Source organism: Ranitomeya imitator, chromosome 4, assembly GCF_032444005.1.
Source record: "Ranitomeya imitator isolate aRanImi1 chromosome 4, aRanImi1.pri, whole genome shotgun sequence".
Lineage (NCBI taxonomy): Eukaryota > Metazoa > Chordata > Amphibia > Anura > Dendrobatidae > Ranitomeya > Ranitomeya imitator.
Window position 1 is genome coordinate 16,709,905 of NC_091285.1, and position 20,090 is coordinate 16,729,994.

At 44.4% G+C, this 20,090-nt stretch overlaps 1 protein-coding gene across 1 annotated transcript in view; it reads left to right on the forward strand.

Moving 5' to 3' along the window:
* Nucleotides 1-20,090, forward strand: part of AGBL3 (AGBL carboxypeptidase 3) — a 171,325-nt gene that overhangs the window by 97,710 nt on the left and 53,525 nt on the right. The window contains exons 5-6 of the mRNA XM_069763167.1: nucleotides 5,957-6,142; nucleotides 6,496-6,603. Of these exons, the coding sequence (XP_069619268.1) occupies nucleotides 5,957-6,142; nucleotides 6,496-6,603 (294 nt within the window). The remainder of the gene's footprint in view (nucleotides 1-5,956; nucleotides 6,143-6,495; nucleotides 6,604-20,090) is intronic.

Sequence of the window (20,090 nt, forward strand, 5' to 3'; positions counted from 1 at the left end):
ATAAGTTCCTTAGGGGGTCTACTTTCCAAAATGGTGTCACTTGTGGGGGGTTTCAATGTTTAGGCACATCAGTGGCTCTTCAAACGCAACATGATGTCCCATCTCAATTGCTGTCAATTTTGCATTGAAAAGTCAAACGGCGCTCCTTCCCTTCCGAGCTCTCCCATCCGCCCAAACAGTGGTTTACCCCCACATATGGGCTATCAGCGTACTCAGGACAAATTGTACAACAACTTTTGGGGTCCAATTTCTTCTCTTACCCTTGGGAAAATAAAAAATTGGGGGCGAAAAGATTTTTGTGAAAAAATATGATTTTTTATTTTTACGGTTCTACATTATAAACTTCTGTGAAGCACTTGTTGGGTCAAAGTGCTCACCACACCTCTAGATAAGTTCCTTAGGGGGTCTACTTTCCAAAATGGTGTCACTTGTGGGGGGTTTCAATGTTTAGCCACATCAGGGGCTCTCCAAACGAAACATGGCGTCCCATCTCAATTCCAGTCAATTTTGCATTGAAAAGTCAAATGGCGCTCCTTCGCTTCCGAGCTCTGCCATGCGCCCAAACAGTGGTTTACCCCCACATGTGGGGTATTGGCATACTCAGGACAAATTGTACAACAATGTTTGGGGTCCATTTTCTCCTGTTACCCTTGGTAAAATAAAACAAATTGGAGCTGAATTACATTTTTTGTGAAAAAAAGTTAAATGTTCATTTTTATTTAAACATTCAAAAAATTCCTGTGAAGCACCAGAAGGGTTAATAAACTTCTTGAATATGGTTTTGAGCACCTTGAGGGGTGTAGGTTTTAGAATGGTGTCACACTTGGGTATTTTCTATCATATAGACCCCTCAAAATGACTTCAAATGAGATGTGGTCCCTAAAATAAAATGGTGTTGTAGATATGAGAAATTGCTGGTCAACTTTTAACCCTTATAACTCCCTAACAAAAAAAAATTTTGGTTCCAAAATTGTGCTGATGTAAAGTAGACATGTGGGAAATGTTACTTATTAAGTATTTTGTGTGACATATCTCTGTGATTTAATTGCATAAAAATTCAAAGTTGGAAAATTGCGAAATTTTCATAATTTTCGCCAAATTTCCGTTTTTTTCACAAATAAACGCAGGTACTATCAAATAATTTTTACCATTGTCATGAAGTACAATATGTCACGAGAAAACAATGTCAGAATCACCAGGATCCATTGAAGCGTTCCAGAGTTATAACCTCATAAAGGGACAGTGGTCAGAATTGTAAAAATTGGCCCGGTCATTAACGTGCAAACCACCCTTGGGGGTAAAGGGGTTAAGGACTTGGATGGATAGATATAGATGGGAATGTGATGAATAAACATCAGAATAGCTCCACATAATAGGACGACTCAAGGACTCATGTTCTCTCCACTTTTTTATAGGGGGGGAAAATGATCTTTAAAAATGATTCCGGTGCTCTTCATGCGGAAGTTTTCTGTAAATACATCACAATTATGAGAAGAGGGAGACAGCAGAGTAAACAGATGCTGACACGCTCCATTTCCATCCATCCGCGCCGCGTCTCAATCCGTAGGATATAAAGCAGAATATAAAACCCATCTAATTAAAAAAAAAAAGCCAAACAAAATAAATGAAAACGCCTTTAATTAAAAAGCCTGTTCTGGTAGGTAATTAGACGGGGGCTTCTACTTATTAGTACAGAGGCGTGCGGCTGCGGATAAGGGGGCGCCCGGCGAGCTACCGCACCCCAGCTGTCGCCGAGGATCATGGGAATAATATCGTACAGATCTCTTCTTAAAGAAGATCAGTCCAACTTTTTGTTTAACCCCTTCTCATCCTGAGGGTCCGAGAGCCAGCAACCTCACCGATCAGAAAAGCACAGCTCCATACATTGCATAGTGGCCATTCTCGGGTATTGCAGTTCATCTTTCCGTTTTTTAGTTTATATTTTTTTACATTATTTTAAAATCCCAAATTCCGTTTTTTAGTATATCTTTATAGTAGTCAGAGCCCTGTTTTGAACGATACAGAGCTCCAAATCCCCAGCATTGACGATTTAAACAATGCGGGCGACCTGCAGTCACCACTAGAGGGAGCTCAGGAGCTTGATGGATACAGTGCATACATCGATCACGCTCCCTCTACTGGCGGAATCCAGAACTGCATCAATATGCAGGAGATTTTTCCAGCTCTGAAGATATGATCGCCATGAAGATATATTCAGAAATTTAAAACCAGCAAAAGCATTTTTAGATCCAAAGTGTTGCAATATCGGACATTGACTTTGAAGACAAAGTAAGGGATGGAGGAGGTTTAGTGATAAATAACGATTAGCTTAGGTTTCAATGTTATCTAATGATCAGTCGCTATGAAATTGGGCAGAGGATGATTTTCGAGAGGACTTCCCCTTTAAGACGTTAAAATAGAATGACAGGAACCCTTCTTCCATTTCTTGGAACAATTGACTGCTGTTCAGTTTGGGTAACGTATCCTCCGGGGGGTGGGGGGGCGGTCGGCGTCGTGTTTGCCGCTCTAACCATGCGAGTGTTTGCATTGCTAAATCACTGGAGTGTCCCTTGCGAAAGAACAAGTAGACCATGAAGTCATTATCGCACATTCTTACCTAATTACTAATCTGCCCTGAGACTCTCGCAATCATTTACCTCCCAAACTGGAGGCAGAAGTCTTGTGCGGTATCCAAAACAGTTGTTTCCCAGCAGCGGGACTCTTTAAATAAGGAGAATCGCACTATAGCAAGTGATATAGTGAATATCAGTGATTTATCAGCAGGAGATTATCACCACAGGACTAGAAGTCGCATGCCAGGTAGTCCAGCTAACCTGTGTAACCCCGCCCCCATCACTGATTGGTGGTGTACACAAGAAGCTGCCAATCAGTGATGGGGGCGGGGTCATACAGAGCTCAGCATTCTGACCACTGCTATCTCTACAGCAGAGAAAACAGGGATTCTATCAAAACTGCAGTAAGTGACACATCGCTGGAATCAGGGTCCCCGACCCTACACTATGCTGGATTACATAGAAAAACCTGCTGACCAATTCCCCTTTAAAAAAGGTGTTTTTACATTTTAAAGTTATCCCGTATAACCTTGACTGCTGGGGCCCCCAGAAATCCCAAGAACGGGGACTCTGAAGACCTCTTTGTGAATGGGGCGGCAGTCGATTTTGCGTGCTGTCGCTCCATTCACTCTTAAAGGGATTGCCAATTTAGCTGGAGCTCTCCAGAGTTTTCGCCCCCTCTTCCCCCCCAGATTGTGAGGGGCTCCTGCGGAAATCCCACAGGTAGGGGATAACTTTTAAACTTGAGAAAACCCCTATTAAAGGCATCAATGAAGAAAAACATTGTGAGTGTTTCGGCTAAAATTACTATTGTGTACACCACTCCTATGCAAACCTATGTGTTTCCGTAGCAACAGACTACAAAATACTTGTGTAGTCAGATTTTTTTTTTTTTTTTTTTAAGAATTAAAGAACATTTGCCAAATTGCTTTGTTTTCCTTTAGCTGCCTCGACTCAACACTGACAGACGGATGGAAGAGTAAACGCAGCTCGTACGCAGACCTATGTATCTCCATGGTAACGAACTTCAGACCTACCATGTGTAGTCCGATCCCACAATCCTGCGTCACTCCACTTTCTCTTCCTCCTCTTCTTGGTAACCTACACTCGGTAAAAGAGGGTGGATGAGAGTGACCTATCAGTTTATCATCTGTAACCATGGAGACACATGGGTCTGCGTAGGGGCTGCATGCACAAAACGATAGGAGATTTCTCATCAAATCTATTTGCAGGGTGGCTTCGTTTCTTGCAAAAGTATACACACCCTTAAACCGTACACACCAAAATCCCGCCCACCCCTCTCCATATGGTTTGATTGCCAACAAACATCGAAACCTCTTTAAATAATTGATTCCCTTTAATTACAAGCACCAGGCAGAAGGACGACGGCATATCTAATTCATGATAGCTGCGGCGGGCGACGCCGTGCCCCTCGTGGCGGCACTTTGCACGCTCACCCCCTCAACCAAGCGTCAAGAGACAAATTATTCGGCTCCTCGACGAGTTTTTGTCGTTTTCCTGTTCTGTGACACATTAATGACTGCGGAGTCCCGACTCTTCAGAATTCAATGAGACGCGCGGTAATGCTCCGCCATTCCGAAATGGAAAAAACGGGTTAATGCAAATGTTCGGTGGCAAAGTAGCTTTCGGTCTTTTACAGTAAGTCGACATATTGATGGGCTGCGGAACAGGCGAGAAGCCAGCAGAGGTGCGGAAAAGGCGGGAGAAGGGTCGGCAGCGGGGAAATCAATGGAAGCACTTTGCATAGAGCCATTACCTGCTTTAAAGGGGTATTCCATTTGTTAAAACCTTGATGTCCCCATAGATGAGGCGTAATAAGGAGACCACCACCAGAGCGTGATGCTTCCGCTTCATTATTGCAGCACCTTGCCTCTGTCTCCGGTCCTCAAGCTAAGTCACATTCAAGCATCAGGCACCTGGATCTTGGATGTCCTCAAATGAGGTTTAACAATGATAAATGTAAGGTTATACACATGGGAAGAAGGAATCAATATCACCATTACACACTGAACGGGAAACCACTGGGTAAATCTGACAGGGAGAAGGACTTGGGGATCCTAGTTAATAATAAACTTACCTGGAGCAGCCAGTGCCAGGCAGCAGCTGCCAAGGCAAACAGGATCATGGGGTGCATTAAAAGAGGTCTGGATACACATGATGAGAGCATTATACTGCCTCTGTACAAACCCTAGTTAGACCGCACATGGAGTACTGTGTCCAGTTTTGGGCACCGGTGCTCAGGAAGGATATAATGGAACTAGAGAGAGTACAAAGGAGGGCAACAAAATTAATAAAGGGGATGGGAGAACTACAATACCCAGATAGATTAGCGAAATTAGGATTATTTAGTCTAGAAAAAAGACGACTGAGGGGCGATCTAATAACCATGTATAAGTATATAAGGGGACAATACAAATATCTCGCTGAGGATCTGTTTATACCAAGGAAGGTGACGGGCACAAGGGGGCATTCTTTGCGTCTGGAGGAGAGAAGGTTTTTCCACCAACATAGAAGAGGATTCTTTACTGTTAGGGCAGTGAGAATCTGGAATTGCTTGCCTGAGGAGGTGGTGATGGCGAACTCAGTCGAGGGGTTCAAGAGAGGCCTGGATGTCTTCCTGGAGCAGAACAATATTGTATCATACAATTATTAGGTTCTGTAGAAGGACGTAGATCTGGGGATTTATTATGATGGAATATAGGCTGAACTGGATGGACAAATGTCTTTTTTCGGCCTTACTAACTATGTTACTATGTTTGACAAAGAGGGCTGATCGGTCGGAATCCAAGAGGTCACCCCAGAAAGATCTATTCTATGTAGAGTTGCCCTTTAGCATGTGTAGGTGAGAATTCAACCACTTGATGGATTGAGTTCCTCTTCACCACAAACATGGTATTGGAGAAGAGCAGAAAATCTTGACAAGCAGATCCTTCAACTGTCTACCTAAGCTGCCGGTATAGGTCCTGTAAAGCTAACTGGTCGCCTTAGGTCTAACTGGATCCTAGAAATGCCCTCTTCATTTACAGGCTGCAGCTTCATTTTCCTAAACCGACTCCTCGGGGAGGTTACAAATTAGATTATCACATAAGCCCCTCCCCCGAGGAATCGCAAGGATTCTGAGGAGCCTAAATGGGTCACGTGACACCATATTCTGCATCACAGACTTCAAAGAAAGTGGAAGATTAAGTTCTTCCGAACTCTACAACTTAAGTTTCAGAAGAAAGGGGCACTGTGGATAGAAAAAAAAAAGGAAGATACGTTCTACCCAACCCTGCAACTAAGGTTCAGAAGAAAGGGGCGCTGTGTCTAGAAGTCTTGGTCTTGCTGTTCGTTGTGAGCTCATTTTAAGCTTTTTCTTACAGGTCGTTCACCTTTATACCCCTACATCCAGAAGACCAACCAGATTGTCTATGAATTCCACTCGGGAAGGAAAGTGGCGCGGCTTCGGGAGCCACGAGACCTCTATGGTGTATCCTCCAACAGCTTTTTCCATCTACCGCGGTGGCCATATGAGTGTCAGGTCATCAAGGAAAAAATCGAGCACATCGGTGAGGCCTCCACTGAAACCTCCAGAGATGGTATAGATGCGGGTGTCCTTCAGAATCCAATATGACAAAAATCCGATTAATAGTGCAAGTGAAATTCGTGGGTTACACCCGTCAGTCCACCCCCGGCAGCACAAGGGATAAACTCTTAAGAGACAGTCGTTCTTACTTTAGCGCAGCCTACGCCTTATTAATCAGATTTTTTTTGTAAAGAAATTTAATGCAAAAATGATTTAAATATGTGAAGGAGAATTTTTTTTTTATGAAAATATACCTGGTCAGTAAGGGGGGGGAGGGGGGAGATATGGGATAAATGGCCTGGTCTTGAACTGGTTAATCTGTCTGTTTTTTTTCAGAGTGGGACCCCCCTGTTCCTGAACCCATGTACAAGCCTTCAGGCTTGGAGCAGGAACCTATGTATGTGAACCCTACGGAAACTAAGGTCATCTATCAGCTCAACGATGGTGGGTGCAAACCTCTGCCCTCTGCTATCTTTTCTCCTGTGACTAACTAATTTGGAAATTAAGGAGTATGAGAATTTTATGTAGCCCCTAATGCCATAAATTTAGTGCGTTCATCAGGTGGAAGGGACAAAATATGTATTAGAGCCTGTATAGTTATGTGAAACGAATGGCACTCCGTTGGGAAAAGGGCTTGCCCATGATTACCTATGAAATCATCTTGTGTGTGAAGCTTTTTCCCGACTGTCTCTCAGATATCACCAATCTATCTGATGTGTATGAAGCTTTTGCCCGACTGTCTCCCAGGCATCACCGAGCTATCTGATGTGTACAAAACTACTACCCTCATCCACAAAGCACTCCATGGCTCAGCACCACCCTACATCTCCTCCCTGGTATCAGTCTACCACCCTACCCGTGCCCTCCGCTCCGCTAATGACCTCAGGTTAGCATCCTCAATAATCAGAACCTCCCACTCCCGTCTCCAAGACTTTACACGTGCTGCGCCGATTCTTTGGAATGCACTACCTAGGTTAATACGATTAATCCCCAATCCCCACAGTTTCAAGCGTGCCCTAAAAACTCATTTGTTCAGACTGGCCTACCGCCTCAATGCATTAACCTAACGATCCCTGTGTGGCCTATTTATAATAAAAAAAAAATAAAAAAAAAAAGGTTCCTCGCATCATGTTCTCATACACTTTATGCAGTATTAGCCCTCTGTGTCTGTACTGCTACATACTTAGGCAGATAACTGGTTCATGCAGCTTTACATGAACACCTGAGCCTTACACTATGGCCGGTCCGAATAACTAAAGCAATTGTTACCATCCACCTCTCGTGTCTCCCCTTTTCCCCATAGTTTGTAAGCTTGCGAGCAGGGCCCTCATTCCTCCTGGTATCTGTTTTGAACTGTATTTCTGTTATGCTGTAATGTTTATTGTCTGTACAAGTCCCCTCTATAATTTGTAAAGCGCTGCGGAATATGTTGGCGCTATATAAATAAAATTATTATTATTATTATTATGTGTAGGAAGCTTTTCCCCGACTGTCTCCCAGCCATCACTGATCTATCTGATGTGTATGAAGCTTTTCCCCGACTGTCTCCCAGCCATCACCGAGCTATCTGATGTGTATGAAGCTTTTCCCCGACTGTCTCCCAGCCATTACCGATCTATCTGATGTGTATGAAGCTTTTCCCCGACTGTCTCCCAGCCATCACCGATCTATCTGATGTGTATGAAGCTTTTCCCCGACTGTCTCCCAGCCATCACTGATCTATCTGATGTGTATGAAGCTTTTCCCCGACTGTCTCCCAGCCATCACCGATCTATCTGATGTGTATGAAGCTTTTCCCCGACTGTCTCCCAGACATCACCGATCTATCTGATGTGTATGAAGCTTTTCCCCGACTGTCTCCCAGCCATCACCGAGCTATCTGATGTGTATGAAGCTTTTCCCCGACTGTCTCCCAGGCATCACCGAGCTATCTGATGTGTATGAAGCTTTTCCCCGACTGTCTCCCAGGCATCACCGAGCTATCTGACGTGTATGAAGCTTTTCCCCGACTGTCTCCCAGGCATCACCGAGCTATCTGATGTGTATGAAGCTTTTCCCCGACTGTCTCCCAGCCATCACCGATCTATCTGATGTGTAGGAAGCTTTTCCCCGACTGTCTCCCAGGCATCACCGAGCTATCTGATGTGTATGAAGCTTTTCCCCGACTGTCTCCCAGCCATCACCGAGCTATCTGATGTGTATGAAGCTTTTCCCCGACTGTCTCCCAGCCATCACTGATCTATCTGATGTGTATGAAGCTTTTCCCCGACTGTCTCCGAGGCATCACTGATCTATCTGATGTGTATGAAGCTTTTCCCCGACTGTCTCCCAGCCATCACCGAGCTATCTGATGTGTAGGAAGCTTTTCCCCGACTGTCTCCCAGACATCACCGATCTATCTGATGTGTATGAAGCTTTTCCCCGACTGTCTCCCAGGCATCACCGAGCTATCTGACGTGTATGAAGCTTTTCCCCGACTGTCTCCCAGGCATCACCGAGCTATCTGATGTGTATGAAGCTTTTCCCCGACTGTCTCCCAGCCATCACCGATCTATCTGATGTGTATGAAGCTTTTCCCCGACTGTCTCCCAGGCATCACCGATCTATCTGATGTGTAGGAAGCTTTTCCCCGACTGTCTCCCAGCCATCACCGATCTATCTGATGTGTATGAAGCTTTTCCCCGACTGTCTCCCAGCCATCACCGATCTATCTGATGTGTATGAAGCTTTTCCCCGACTGTCTCCCAGCCATCACTGATCTATCTGATGTGTATGAAGCTTTTCCCCGACTGTCTCCCAGGCATCACCGAGCTATCTGACGTGTATGAAGCTTTTCCCCGACTGTCTCCCAGCCATCACCGATCTATCTGATGTGTATGAAGCTTTTCCCCGACTGTCTCCCAGCCATCACCGAGCTATCTGATGTGTAGGAAGCTTTTCCCCGACTGTCTCCCAGACATCACCGATCTATCTGATGTGTATGAAGCTTTTCCCCGACTGTCTCCCAGCCATCACCGATCTATCTGATGTGTATGAAGCTTTTCCCCGACTGTCTCCCAGGCATCACCGAGCTATCTGATGTGTATGAAGCTTTTCCCCGACTGTCTCCCAGGCATCACCGATCTATCTGACGTGTATGAAGCTTTTCCCCGACTGTCTCCCAGGCATCACTGATCTATCTGATGTGTATGAAGCTTTTCCCCGACTGTCTCCCAGCCATCACCGAGCTATCTGATGTGTAGGAAGCTTTTCCCCGACTGTCTCCCAGGCATCACCGAGCTATCTGATGTGTAGGAAGCTTTTCCCCGACTGTCTCCCAGACATCACCGATCTATCTGATGTGTATGAAGCTTTTCCCCGACTGTCTCCCAGGCATCACTGAGCTATCTGATGTGTATGAAGCTTTTCCCCGACTGTCTCCCAGCCATCACCGAGCTATCTGATGTGTATGAAGCTTTTCCCCGACTGTCTCCCAGCCATCACCGAGCTATCTGATGTGTATGAAGCTTTTCCCCGACTGTCTCCCAGGCATCACCGAGCTATCTGATGTGTATGAAGCTTTTCCCCGACTGTCTCCCACCCATCACCGAGCTATCTGATGTGTATGAAGCTTTTCCCTGACTGTCTCCCAGCCATCACTGATCTATCTGATGTGTATGAAGCTTTTCCCTGACTGTCTCCCAGCCATCACTGATCTATCTGATGTGTATGAAGCTTTTCCCCGACTGTCTCCGAGGCATCACCGATCTATCTGATGTGTAGGAAGCTTTTCCCCGACTGTCTCCGAGGCATCACCGATCTATCTGATATGTATGAAGCTTTTCCCCGACTGTCTCCCAGGCATCACCGATCTATCTGATGTGTATGAAGCTTTTCCCTGACTGTCTCCCAGCCATCACCGAGCTATCTGATGTGTATGAAGCTTTTCCCCGACTGTCTCCCAGGCATCACCGAGCTATCTGATGTGTATGAAGCTTTTCCCCGACTGTCTCCCAGGCATCACTGAGCTATCTGATGTGTAGGAAGCTTTTCCCCGACTGTCTCCCAGGCATCACTGATCTATCTGATGTGTATGAAGCTTTTCCCCGACTGTCTCCCAGCCATCACCGAGCTATCTGATGTGTATGAAGCTTTTCCCCGACTGTCTCCCAGGCATCACCGAGCTATCTGATGTGTATGAAGCTTTTCCCCGACTGTCTCCGAGGCATCACCGATCTATCTGATGTGTATGAAGCTTTTCCCCGACTGTCTCCCAGGCATCACCGAGCTATCTGATGTGTATGAAGCTTTTCCCCGACTGTCTCCGAGGCATCACCGATCTATCTGATGTGTATGAAGCTTTTCCCCGACTGTCTTCGAGGCATCACCGATCTATCTGATGTGTATGAAGCTTTTCCCCGACTGTCTCCCAGCCATCACCGAGCTATCTGATGTGTATGAAGCTTTTCCCCGACTGTCTCCCAGCCATCACCGAGCTATCTGATGTATATGAAGCTTTTCCCCTACTGTCTCCCAGGCATCACCGAGCTATCTGATGTGTATGAAGCTTTTCCCCGACTGTCTCCCAGCCATCACCGAGCTATCTGATGTGTATGAAGCTTTTCCCCGACTGTCTCCCAGGCATCACCGAGCTATCTGATGTGTATGAAGCTTTTCCCCGACTGTCTCCCAGCCATCACCGATCTATCTGATACAGTGGGGCAAAAAAGTATTTAGTCAGTCAGCAATAGTGCAAGTTCCACCACTTAAAAAGATGAGAGGCGTCTGTAATTTACATCATAGGTAGACCTCAACTATGGGAGACAAACTGAGAAAAAAAATCCAGAAAATCACATTGTCTGTTTTTTTTAACATTTTATTTGCATATTATGGTGGAAAATAAGTATTTGTTCAGAAACAAACAATCAAGATTTCTGGCTCTCACAGACCTGTAACTTCTTCTTTAAGAGTCTCCTCTTTCCTCCACTCATTACCTGTAGTAATGGCACCTGTTTAAACTTGTTATCAGTATAAAAAGACACCTGTGCACACCCTCAAACAGTTTGACTCCAAACTCCACTATGGTGAAGACCAAAGAGCTGTCAAAGGACACCAGAAACAAAATTGTAGCCCTGCACCAGGCTGGGAAGACTGAATCTGCAATAGCCAACCAGCTTGGAGTGAAGAAATCAACAGTGGGAGCAATAATTAGAAAATGGAAGACATACAAGACCACTGATAATCTCCCTCGATCTGGGGCTCCACGCAAAATCCCACCCCGTGGGGTCAGAATGATCACAAGAACGGTGAGCAAAAATCCCAGAACCACGCGGGGGGACCTAGTGAATGAACTGCAGAGAGCTGGGACCAATGTAACAAGGCCTACCATAAGTAACACACTACGCCACCATGGACTCAGATCCTGCAGTGCCAGACGTGTCCCACTGCTTAAGCCAGTACATGTCCGGGCCCGTCTGAAGTTTGCTAGAGAGCATTTGGATGATCCAGAGGAGTTTTGGGAGAATGTCCTGTGGTCTGATGAAACCAAACTGGAACTGTTTGGTAGAAACACAACTTGTCGTGTTTGGAGGAAAAAGAATACTGAGTTGCATCCATCAAACACCATACCTACTGTAAAGCATGGTGGTGGAAACATCATGCTTTGGGGCTGTTTCTCTGCAAAGGGGCCAGGACGACTGATCCGGGTACATGAAAGAATGAATGGGGCCATGTATCGTGAGATTTTGAGTGCAAACCTCCTTCCATCAGCAAGGGCATTGAAGATGAAACGTGGCTGGGTCTTTCAACATGACAATGATCCAAAGCACACCGCCAGGGCAACGAAGGAGTGGCTTCGTAAGAAGCATTTCAAGGTCCTGGAGTGGCCTAGCCAGTCTCCAGATCTCAACCCTATAGAAAACCTTTGGAGGGAGTTGAAAGTCCGTGTTGCCAAGCGAAAAGCCAAAAACATCACTGCTCTAGAGGAGATCTGCATGGAGGAATGGGCCAACATACCAACAACAGTGTGTGGCAACCTTGTGAAGACTTACAGAAAACGTTTGACCTCTGTCATTGCCAACAAAGGATATATTACAAAGTATTGAGATGAAATTTTGTTTCTGACCAAATACTTATTTTCCACCATAATATGCAAATAAAATGTTAAAAAAACAGACAATGTGATTTTCTGGATTTTTTTTTCTCAGTTTGTCTCCCATAGTTGAGGTCTACCTATGGTGTAAATTACAGACGCCTCTCATCTTTTTAAGTGGTGGAACTTGCACTATTGCTGACTGACTAAATACTTTTTTGCCCCACTGTATGTATGAAGCTTTTCCCTGACTGTCTCCCAGACATCACCAATCTGATGTGTATGAAGCTTTTCCCCGACTGTCTCCCAGTCGTCACCGAGCTATCTGATGTGTAGGAAGCTTTTCCCCGACTGTCTCCCAGGCATCACCGATCTATCTGATATGTATGAAGCTTTTCCCTGACTGTCTCCCAGACATCACCAATCTGATGTGTATGAAGCTTTTCCCCGACTGTCTCCCAGGCATCACCGAGCTATCTGATGTGTATGAAGCTTTTCCCCGACTGTCTCCCAGGCATCACCGAGCTATCTGATGTGTATGAAGCTTTTCCCTGACTGTCTCCCAGGCATCACCGAGCTATCTGATGTGTATGAAGCTTTTCCCTGACTGTCTCCCAGGCATCACCGATCTATCTGATGTGTAGGAAGCTTTTCCCTGACTGTCTCCCAGGCATCACCGATCTATCTGATGTGTAGGAAGCTTTTCCCTGACTGTCTCCCAGGCATCACCGATCTATCTGATGTGTATGAAGCTTTTCCCTGACTGTCTCCCAGACATCACCGATCTATCTGATGTGTATGAAGCTTTTCCCCGACTGTCTCCCAGGCATCACCGATCTATCTGATGTGTAGGAAGCTTTTCCCTGACTGTCTCCCAGGCATCACCGATCTATCTGATGTGTATGAAGCTTTTCCCTGACTGTCTCCCACCCATCACCGAGCTATCTGATGTGTATGAAGCTTTTCCCTGACTGTTTCCCAGCCATCACCGATCTATCTGATGTGTATGAAGCTTTTCCCCGACTGTCTCCCAGCCATCACCGAGCTATCTGATGTGTATGAAGCTTTTCCCCGACTGTCTCCCAGGCATCACTGAGCTATCTGATGTGTATGAAGCTTTTCCCTGACTGTCTCCCAGCCATCACCGAGCTATCTGATGTGTATGAAGCTTTTCCCCGACTGTCTCCCAGGCATCACTGAGCTATCTGATGTGTATGAAGCTTTTCCCTGACTGTCTCCCAGCCATCACCGAGCTATCTGATGTGTATGAAGCTTTTCCCTGACTGTCTCCCAGCCATCACCGAGCTATCTGATGTGTATGAAGCTTTTCCCCGACTGTCTCCCAGCCATCACCGATCTATCTGATGTGTATGAAGCTTTTCCCCAACTGTCTCCCAGGCTTCACCGATCTATCTGATGTGTATGAAGCTTTTCCCCGACTGTCTCCCAGCCATCACCGATCTATCTGATGTGTAGGAAGCTTTTCCCCGACTGTCTCCCAGCCATCACTGATCTATCTGATGTGTATGAAGCTTTTCCCCGACTGTCTCCCAGGCATCACCGATCTATCTGATGTGTATGAAGCTTTTCCCCAACTGTCTCCCAGGCATCACCGATCTATCTGATGTGTATGAAGCTTTTCCCCATCTGTCTCCCACCCATCACCGATCTATCTGATGTGTATGAAGCTTTTCCCCGACTGTCTCCCAGCCATCACCGATCTATCTGATGTGTAGGAAGCTTTTCCCCGACTGTCTCCCAGGCATCACCGATCTATCTGATGTGTATGAAGCTTTTCCCCGACTGTCTCCCAGACATCACTGAGTCAGGAGAGAGAGCTAGCTGATGTGTATAAAGGCTTACGGAGGGGGTCTCCTCTCGGACCCCACTCTATGAGCAGATTCTGTTCTGGAGGACTCCAGCTGCCTTTCTGAATAGGCATGATGTAATACTACATATCGCCTATAGTGGCCGCTGCTGCGTAAAAGTAGAGGAATAATCCTGGGCGATCAGCCGATTGCTCTCACATAACAACAAGCTTATTTGCCCATTACTGTTACTCGTTCTCGATTTCCGGTGTGTAGAGTAAAAATATGTTTACTAATTTCCTGGTAATTTCATCTCCATATTATGTAGATAAGATGGCGAGAGTCTTCTCCGCGGAGATATAGCGCTCCCGCTCTGCACCTAAACTGATTAGATTCTTCACCGCTTTTTATTAGCACCAGGCGCGGGTGACTCACGGCGGAGCATTGTTTCTCACGCTATTTTTTGCCTTCCACCCCGTCCTGTGATCTATTTTTAATCCAATCATTTTATTTTTTTTCGGGGGGTAGGGAGGGAATAATTGCGCTATAAAATGCTCTTTGAAAATGTCAGATTCATCGTCGCTCGCTCAGAACTGCGACTTAATTGCTAATATTTTGAAATTCTGTAGAATTCTCTCATTTTCTCACTAAATTCCCTCCTGTCAAGCACAGACTGTTTTTTTTTTTTAAGCTTTTTTTTAGTATTATTTATCTTTTTTTTTCTGCTTCCAAAATGAATAAACATAATTTTCAACCCGACTCTGAACAAGACAGAACAGGGGGGAGCGCGCACCCAGAGAATGGAGATCTAAAAGTTAATTGCATCTCTGGGCTGCACATGTTTATTTGTGCGGCAATTAAAGCCCGCCATAACTTTGATCCTCGTGTCTCGGTGTCACACAATCGTACAATTCCATGACTAACTCCACAGTCGTTACTACGGAAACCCTCAAATTTGGGTCATCGGAGAACGTCAACCTTTTTTTTGCTGATCCGCTGTGAATTCTGTCGATCCTATAGATAACCTGTGATAGGAATAATAATGATTTTTTTCTTTCTTTTAACTGATTTGTTTGTTCGCTTCCTCTTATACGCTTACTTTTCTGTTTTCTCCTCCCCTATTTCTTACTTTCCTGCCTTCTTCAATCTCTTTGCTTTTCCATCCTGCTTCCTCTTACTTTTCTGTTTCCTCCTCTTATATTTCTTACTTTCCTGCCTTCATCAATCTCTTTGCTTTTCCTCTTACTGCTTCCTCTTACTTTTCTGTTTCCTCCTCCCTTATTTCTTTTTTCCCTGCCTTCTTCATTCCCTTTGCTTTTCCCTCCTGCTTCCTGTTACTTTTGTTTCCTCCTCCCCTATTTCTTACTTTCCTGCCTTCTTCATTCACTTTGCTTTTCCATCCTGCTTCTTCTTACTTTTCTGTTTCCTCCTCCCCTATTTCTTACTTTCCTGCCTTCTTCATTCCCTTTGCTTTTCCCTCCTGCTTCCTCTTACTTTTCTGTTTCCTCCTCCCCTATTTCTTACTTTCCTGCCTTCTTCATTCACTTTGCTTTTCCATCCTGCTTCCTCTTACTTTTCTGTTTCCTCCTCTTATATTTCTTACTTTCCTGCCTTCATCAATCTCTTTGCTTTTCCTCTTACTGCTTCCTCTTACTTTTCTGTTTCCTCCTCCCTTATTTCTTTTTTCCCTGCCTTCTTCATTCCCTTTGCTTTTCCCTCCTGCTTCCTGTTACTTTTGTTTCCTCCTCCCCTATTTCTTACTTTCCTGCCTTCTTCATTCACTTTGCTTTTCCATCCTGCTTCCTCTTACTTTTCTGTTTCCTCCTCCCCTATTTCTTACTTTCCTGCCTTCTTCATTCCATTTGCTTTTCCCTCCTGCTTCCTCTTACTTTTCTGTTTCCTCCTCCCCTATTTCTTACTTTCCTGCCTTCATTCCATTTGCTTTTCCCTCCTGCTTCCTCTTACTTTTCTGTTTCCTCATCCCCTATTTCTTACTTTCCTGCCTTCTTCATTCACTTTGCTTTTCCATCCTGCTTCATCTTACTTTCCTGTTTCCTCCTCCCCTATTTCTTACTTTCCTGCCTTCTTCATTCCCTTTGCTTTTCCCTCCTGCTTCCTGTTACTTTTCTGTTTTCTCCTCCCCTATTTCTTACTGTCCTGCCTTCTTCATTCCCTTTGCTTTTCCCTCCTGCTTCCTCTTACTTTTCTGTTTCCTCCTCCCCTATTTCTTACTGTCCTGCCTTCTTCATTCCCTTTGCTTTTCCATCCTGCTTCCTCTTACTTTCCTGTATCCTTCTGCTGTCTCTTAGTTTCTCCTGTCCTCCATCTGCCTATTCCTATGCTGCATCCTTATTCTTGTTGGTCATCCTTCTTTCTCTTCCTCCACCATGTCCTCTCTTTTTACTTTACCAATTTTCGGTACTTTCTTTCCTTTGTCCTGCTTCCTCTGACTCTCCTGTATTCTCCTTCTGTCTCTTCCTCTGCTATTTCTTTCTGTCTCCTGTTTTCCTTTTCCTCTCTTAATTTTACTCATCCTCTTTCTTGCCAGTGTCCTGCTTCCTCTCTGGTGTCCTCCTGCCTTCTCTTCAGAGGTAGGAAATAAATGGGTTAATATCTGCACTGCCAGAGGAACAATGATGGACAGGAATCAAACATCCACGAGTGGCGGTTTTTATTGTCAACACGTTTCGAAGTAGCACACTTCTTCATCAGGACAAACTTAATGCTACTCCTGATGAAGAAGTGTGCTACTTGGAAATGTGTTGAGAATACAAAATGCCACTTGTGTTTGATTCCTGTCCATCTTCATTCCTCTGGCAGTGCAGATATTAACCTTTTTAAGCCTTTAAAGCAGTTTTGTCCACAAACCCCACCAGGTGAGCACTCCTGCTTATACGTTCTCATTTCATACTTGGATAAGACCCTATTGCTCTCTTTAGTCTTTCCAGTATATTTTTCATACTCCTTCCTTCTCTTACTCTTTCCTGTTCTTCTCATGTGTCTTTCTTCTGCTCCTCCCTGACTTGCATATCCTTCTTTATTCTCCTGTGTCCTTCTTTTGCCTCTTCATCTCCTGTGTTCTTCTCTTTCCTCTTTCTGCCCTTTTCTCTACCATGTTCTTCTACTGTCATTCTTGCTTCCTTTTACTTTCCTGTGCCGTTTTCTGTTTCTTCCTTTACGGAGTTCTACTTCCTCCTGTTTCCTTTTCATCTCCTGTTTTCTTCTTCTTCTTCCTTTCCCATGTTCCCATGTTTTTCTACTGCTTCTACATCTATTATGTTTTTCTACTTCCTCTCCTGTGTTCTCCCTGCTTCCTCTTTCTCTCTTGTGTGCTTCTACTTCCTTTCTTGTGTCCTTCTGCTTTTTTTTCTCTCCCATGTCCTCCGGCTTTCTTTTCATATCCCGCATTCTTCTACTTTCTCTACCATATTCTACTTGCTCTCCTGTTTCCCCTCCTGTCTCATGTTCTTCTTCTGCCTCTGCTGTGTTCTTCTAATTCTTCTCCTGTGTCGTCTTTCCTTTTTTTCTCTCCCATGTCCTCCTGTTCATATTCCTCTCCCATATCCTCTGCTCTTCTACTTCCTCTTCTCCAGAGTTCTTTTACTTCCTCTCCCTTGTCCACCTGATTCCTCTTCCTCTAGCAATGTTCTCTGTGCTTCTTCTACTGCCTCTTCTTCTCTGGAGTTCTTTTACTTCCTCTCCCTTGTCCTCCTGATTCCTCTTCCTCTCCAATGTTCTCTGTTCTTCTTCTGCCTCTTCTTCTCTGCAGTTCTTTTACTTCCTCTTCCTTATCCTCTTGATTCCTCTTCCTCTCCAATGTTCTCTGTTCTTCTTCTCCGGGGTTCTTGTTCTTTCTCTCCCTTGTCCTCCTGCTTCCTCTTCCATGTTCTCTGTTCTTCTGCCTCTTCTTCTCCCGAGTTCTTGTGCTTCCTCTCCCTTGTCCTCCTGCTTCCTCTCCCTCTCCCCCATGTTCTCTGTTCTTCTTCTGCCTCTTCTTCTCCTGAGTTCTTTTACTTCCTCTCCCTTGTCTTCTGCTTCCTCTTAGTCCCCTGTGTATTTTTTTTTTTTTTGCCTTTTCTGTTTGTACCATGTTTTTCTTTTTCCTTATTTTTTGGTGGTCTTTTTCTACATCCTCTCCTGTGTCCTCATGCTTCCTCTTACTCTTTTGTGTCCTCCTGCCATTTCCTCTCCTAATTTTTCAATTTCCTCCCTACTTTACTACAATTTTCCTTTTCCTCCTTCCTCTCTTACTTTACTGTATCCTCCCAATTATCCTTCCTATACCTGCAGGAACTGTTACCCATGTGTCAGACGGTCAAGTAGCTTGAGTCAGTAGAGAAAGCCTCTGAATTTGGGTCATCCCCGGTGTCCCGATGGTGTCAGCCACGTTGTCTTCAGACTGTGAATCGATCCCTTAGATAACCTGCGACAGGAATATTAATGATCTTGACTTTTTTCTTTCCCCTTATCTCTTCAGTTTCAGTTTTGCCTTTGGCTGGGAACAAATCTTTTCTTTTTTTTTTAACCAGTTGCTTCCTCGGCTGATCTACATTTTCTACTTCTCTGGTGATTCTCGTGTTTAATTTCCTGTCTGCTTTCTCCAGCATTTCATTACCGGCCTGCCAATCTATTTCATCCCGTGTCCCTAATTCTAGTCCGTCTTATCTCTCCCCCTTCTTTATAATTAGTTCCTTCTCTTGGGAATTATCTGCCATCTGTAACTTACATGAATTCGGCTTTGTTACGTGCCGACTTTATTTTTTTTTTCTTTTATCTGTTTTCGTGTCTTCCTGTATTGTCAGCCTGTCCTTATTCTCATATCTTAATCCAATCTTTTCGCCACCTCTTCAGTTCTCCTTATCAGTTTATCGGTCTCCTACTTATTTTCTGTCCCAAGGATATTGTTTCACCTTCATGGTTTTTATAAAGAGGGCAAAATGTTATCACACGGAGCCTAATTTTCTCCTTTCAAGTGGTTTTCTTTTTATTATCTCCCCTGTTCTTCCATTTTATTTTTTCGCTGCTTCTCGTTAACGCTCACATTCTTTTTTTCGTTCTTTTCTTCCTGCTTTTTACCCTCAATAGCCTTTCCTCTTTACTCTTGATTTTATATTTTCTTTTGTTTCTCCTTTTTCATACTATTTTGACCATCCATTTTTTTCTTACTTTCCTGCTCTTTCCCGATCCTCTACCACCTTAGTGTAACTTTGTCATCTTTTCCTTGTACTCATGTTTTTTTTCCTCTTTTTTTACCCTCCTGATTTTCATTTATTTTTTGTCAGTCTTTCATATTGATTCATTTCCACTCTGCTTCCTCTTACTCCTCTGTTCTGCTATCTCTAACTTATCTGTTTTATGCTATACTCTTTTTACAATTGTTTTTGTCCCTCTGCTCCTCAGTTATGTTCTTCTCCTACATGTTTTATTCTTCCACTTCGTTTTCTTTTAATTTTTTTTAACCCTTCCTATTACTATTTTTCTTCCCTCATCTTTTGTCATAGCCACTCTGCCTACTCTTCATCTTTATATTTCATTTTAGAGACTGAATCCTATTGTATGTATCCCTCTTTTTTTTTGTGTCCTCTTACTTTTTTGGACTTCCCCCTACTCTTATTTTTTTTTGTACCCTTCCTCTTTATTTTACAATGAGCGTGGTCACAAAGGAGCATATCTCACAACTTTGCAGCTTTTACAAAGTGAGATTCCACTTTCATTACACCCATGAAGTATGATGCAAACAAAAGTAACCCACAAACACAGTATGAAACCCTCAAAATGGATTTCTCCACAGTACCCTCCACACGTACAGTATGGTGACCCCCAACACAGTATAATTCCCCAATTGTGACTTCCCCACACTGTATAATGGCCTCCTAACAGCCTTCCAAACAGTATAAAGGCTTCCACACAGTATAATGGACCCACACAAACCTTTACACTGTATAGTTGCTTACATACAGTATATTGGCCCCCACATAGCCCTCCATATACTAATAAAAGCTCCCACATAGGCCTCCAAATATTATAATAGCCTGAACATAGCCCTCCAACTA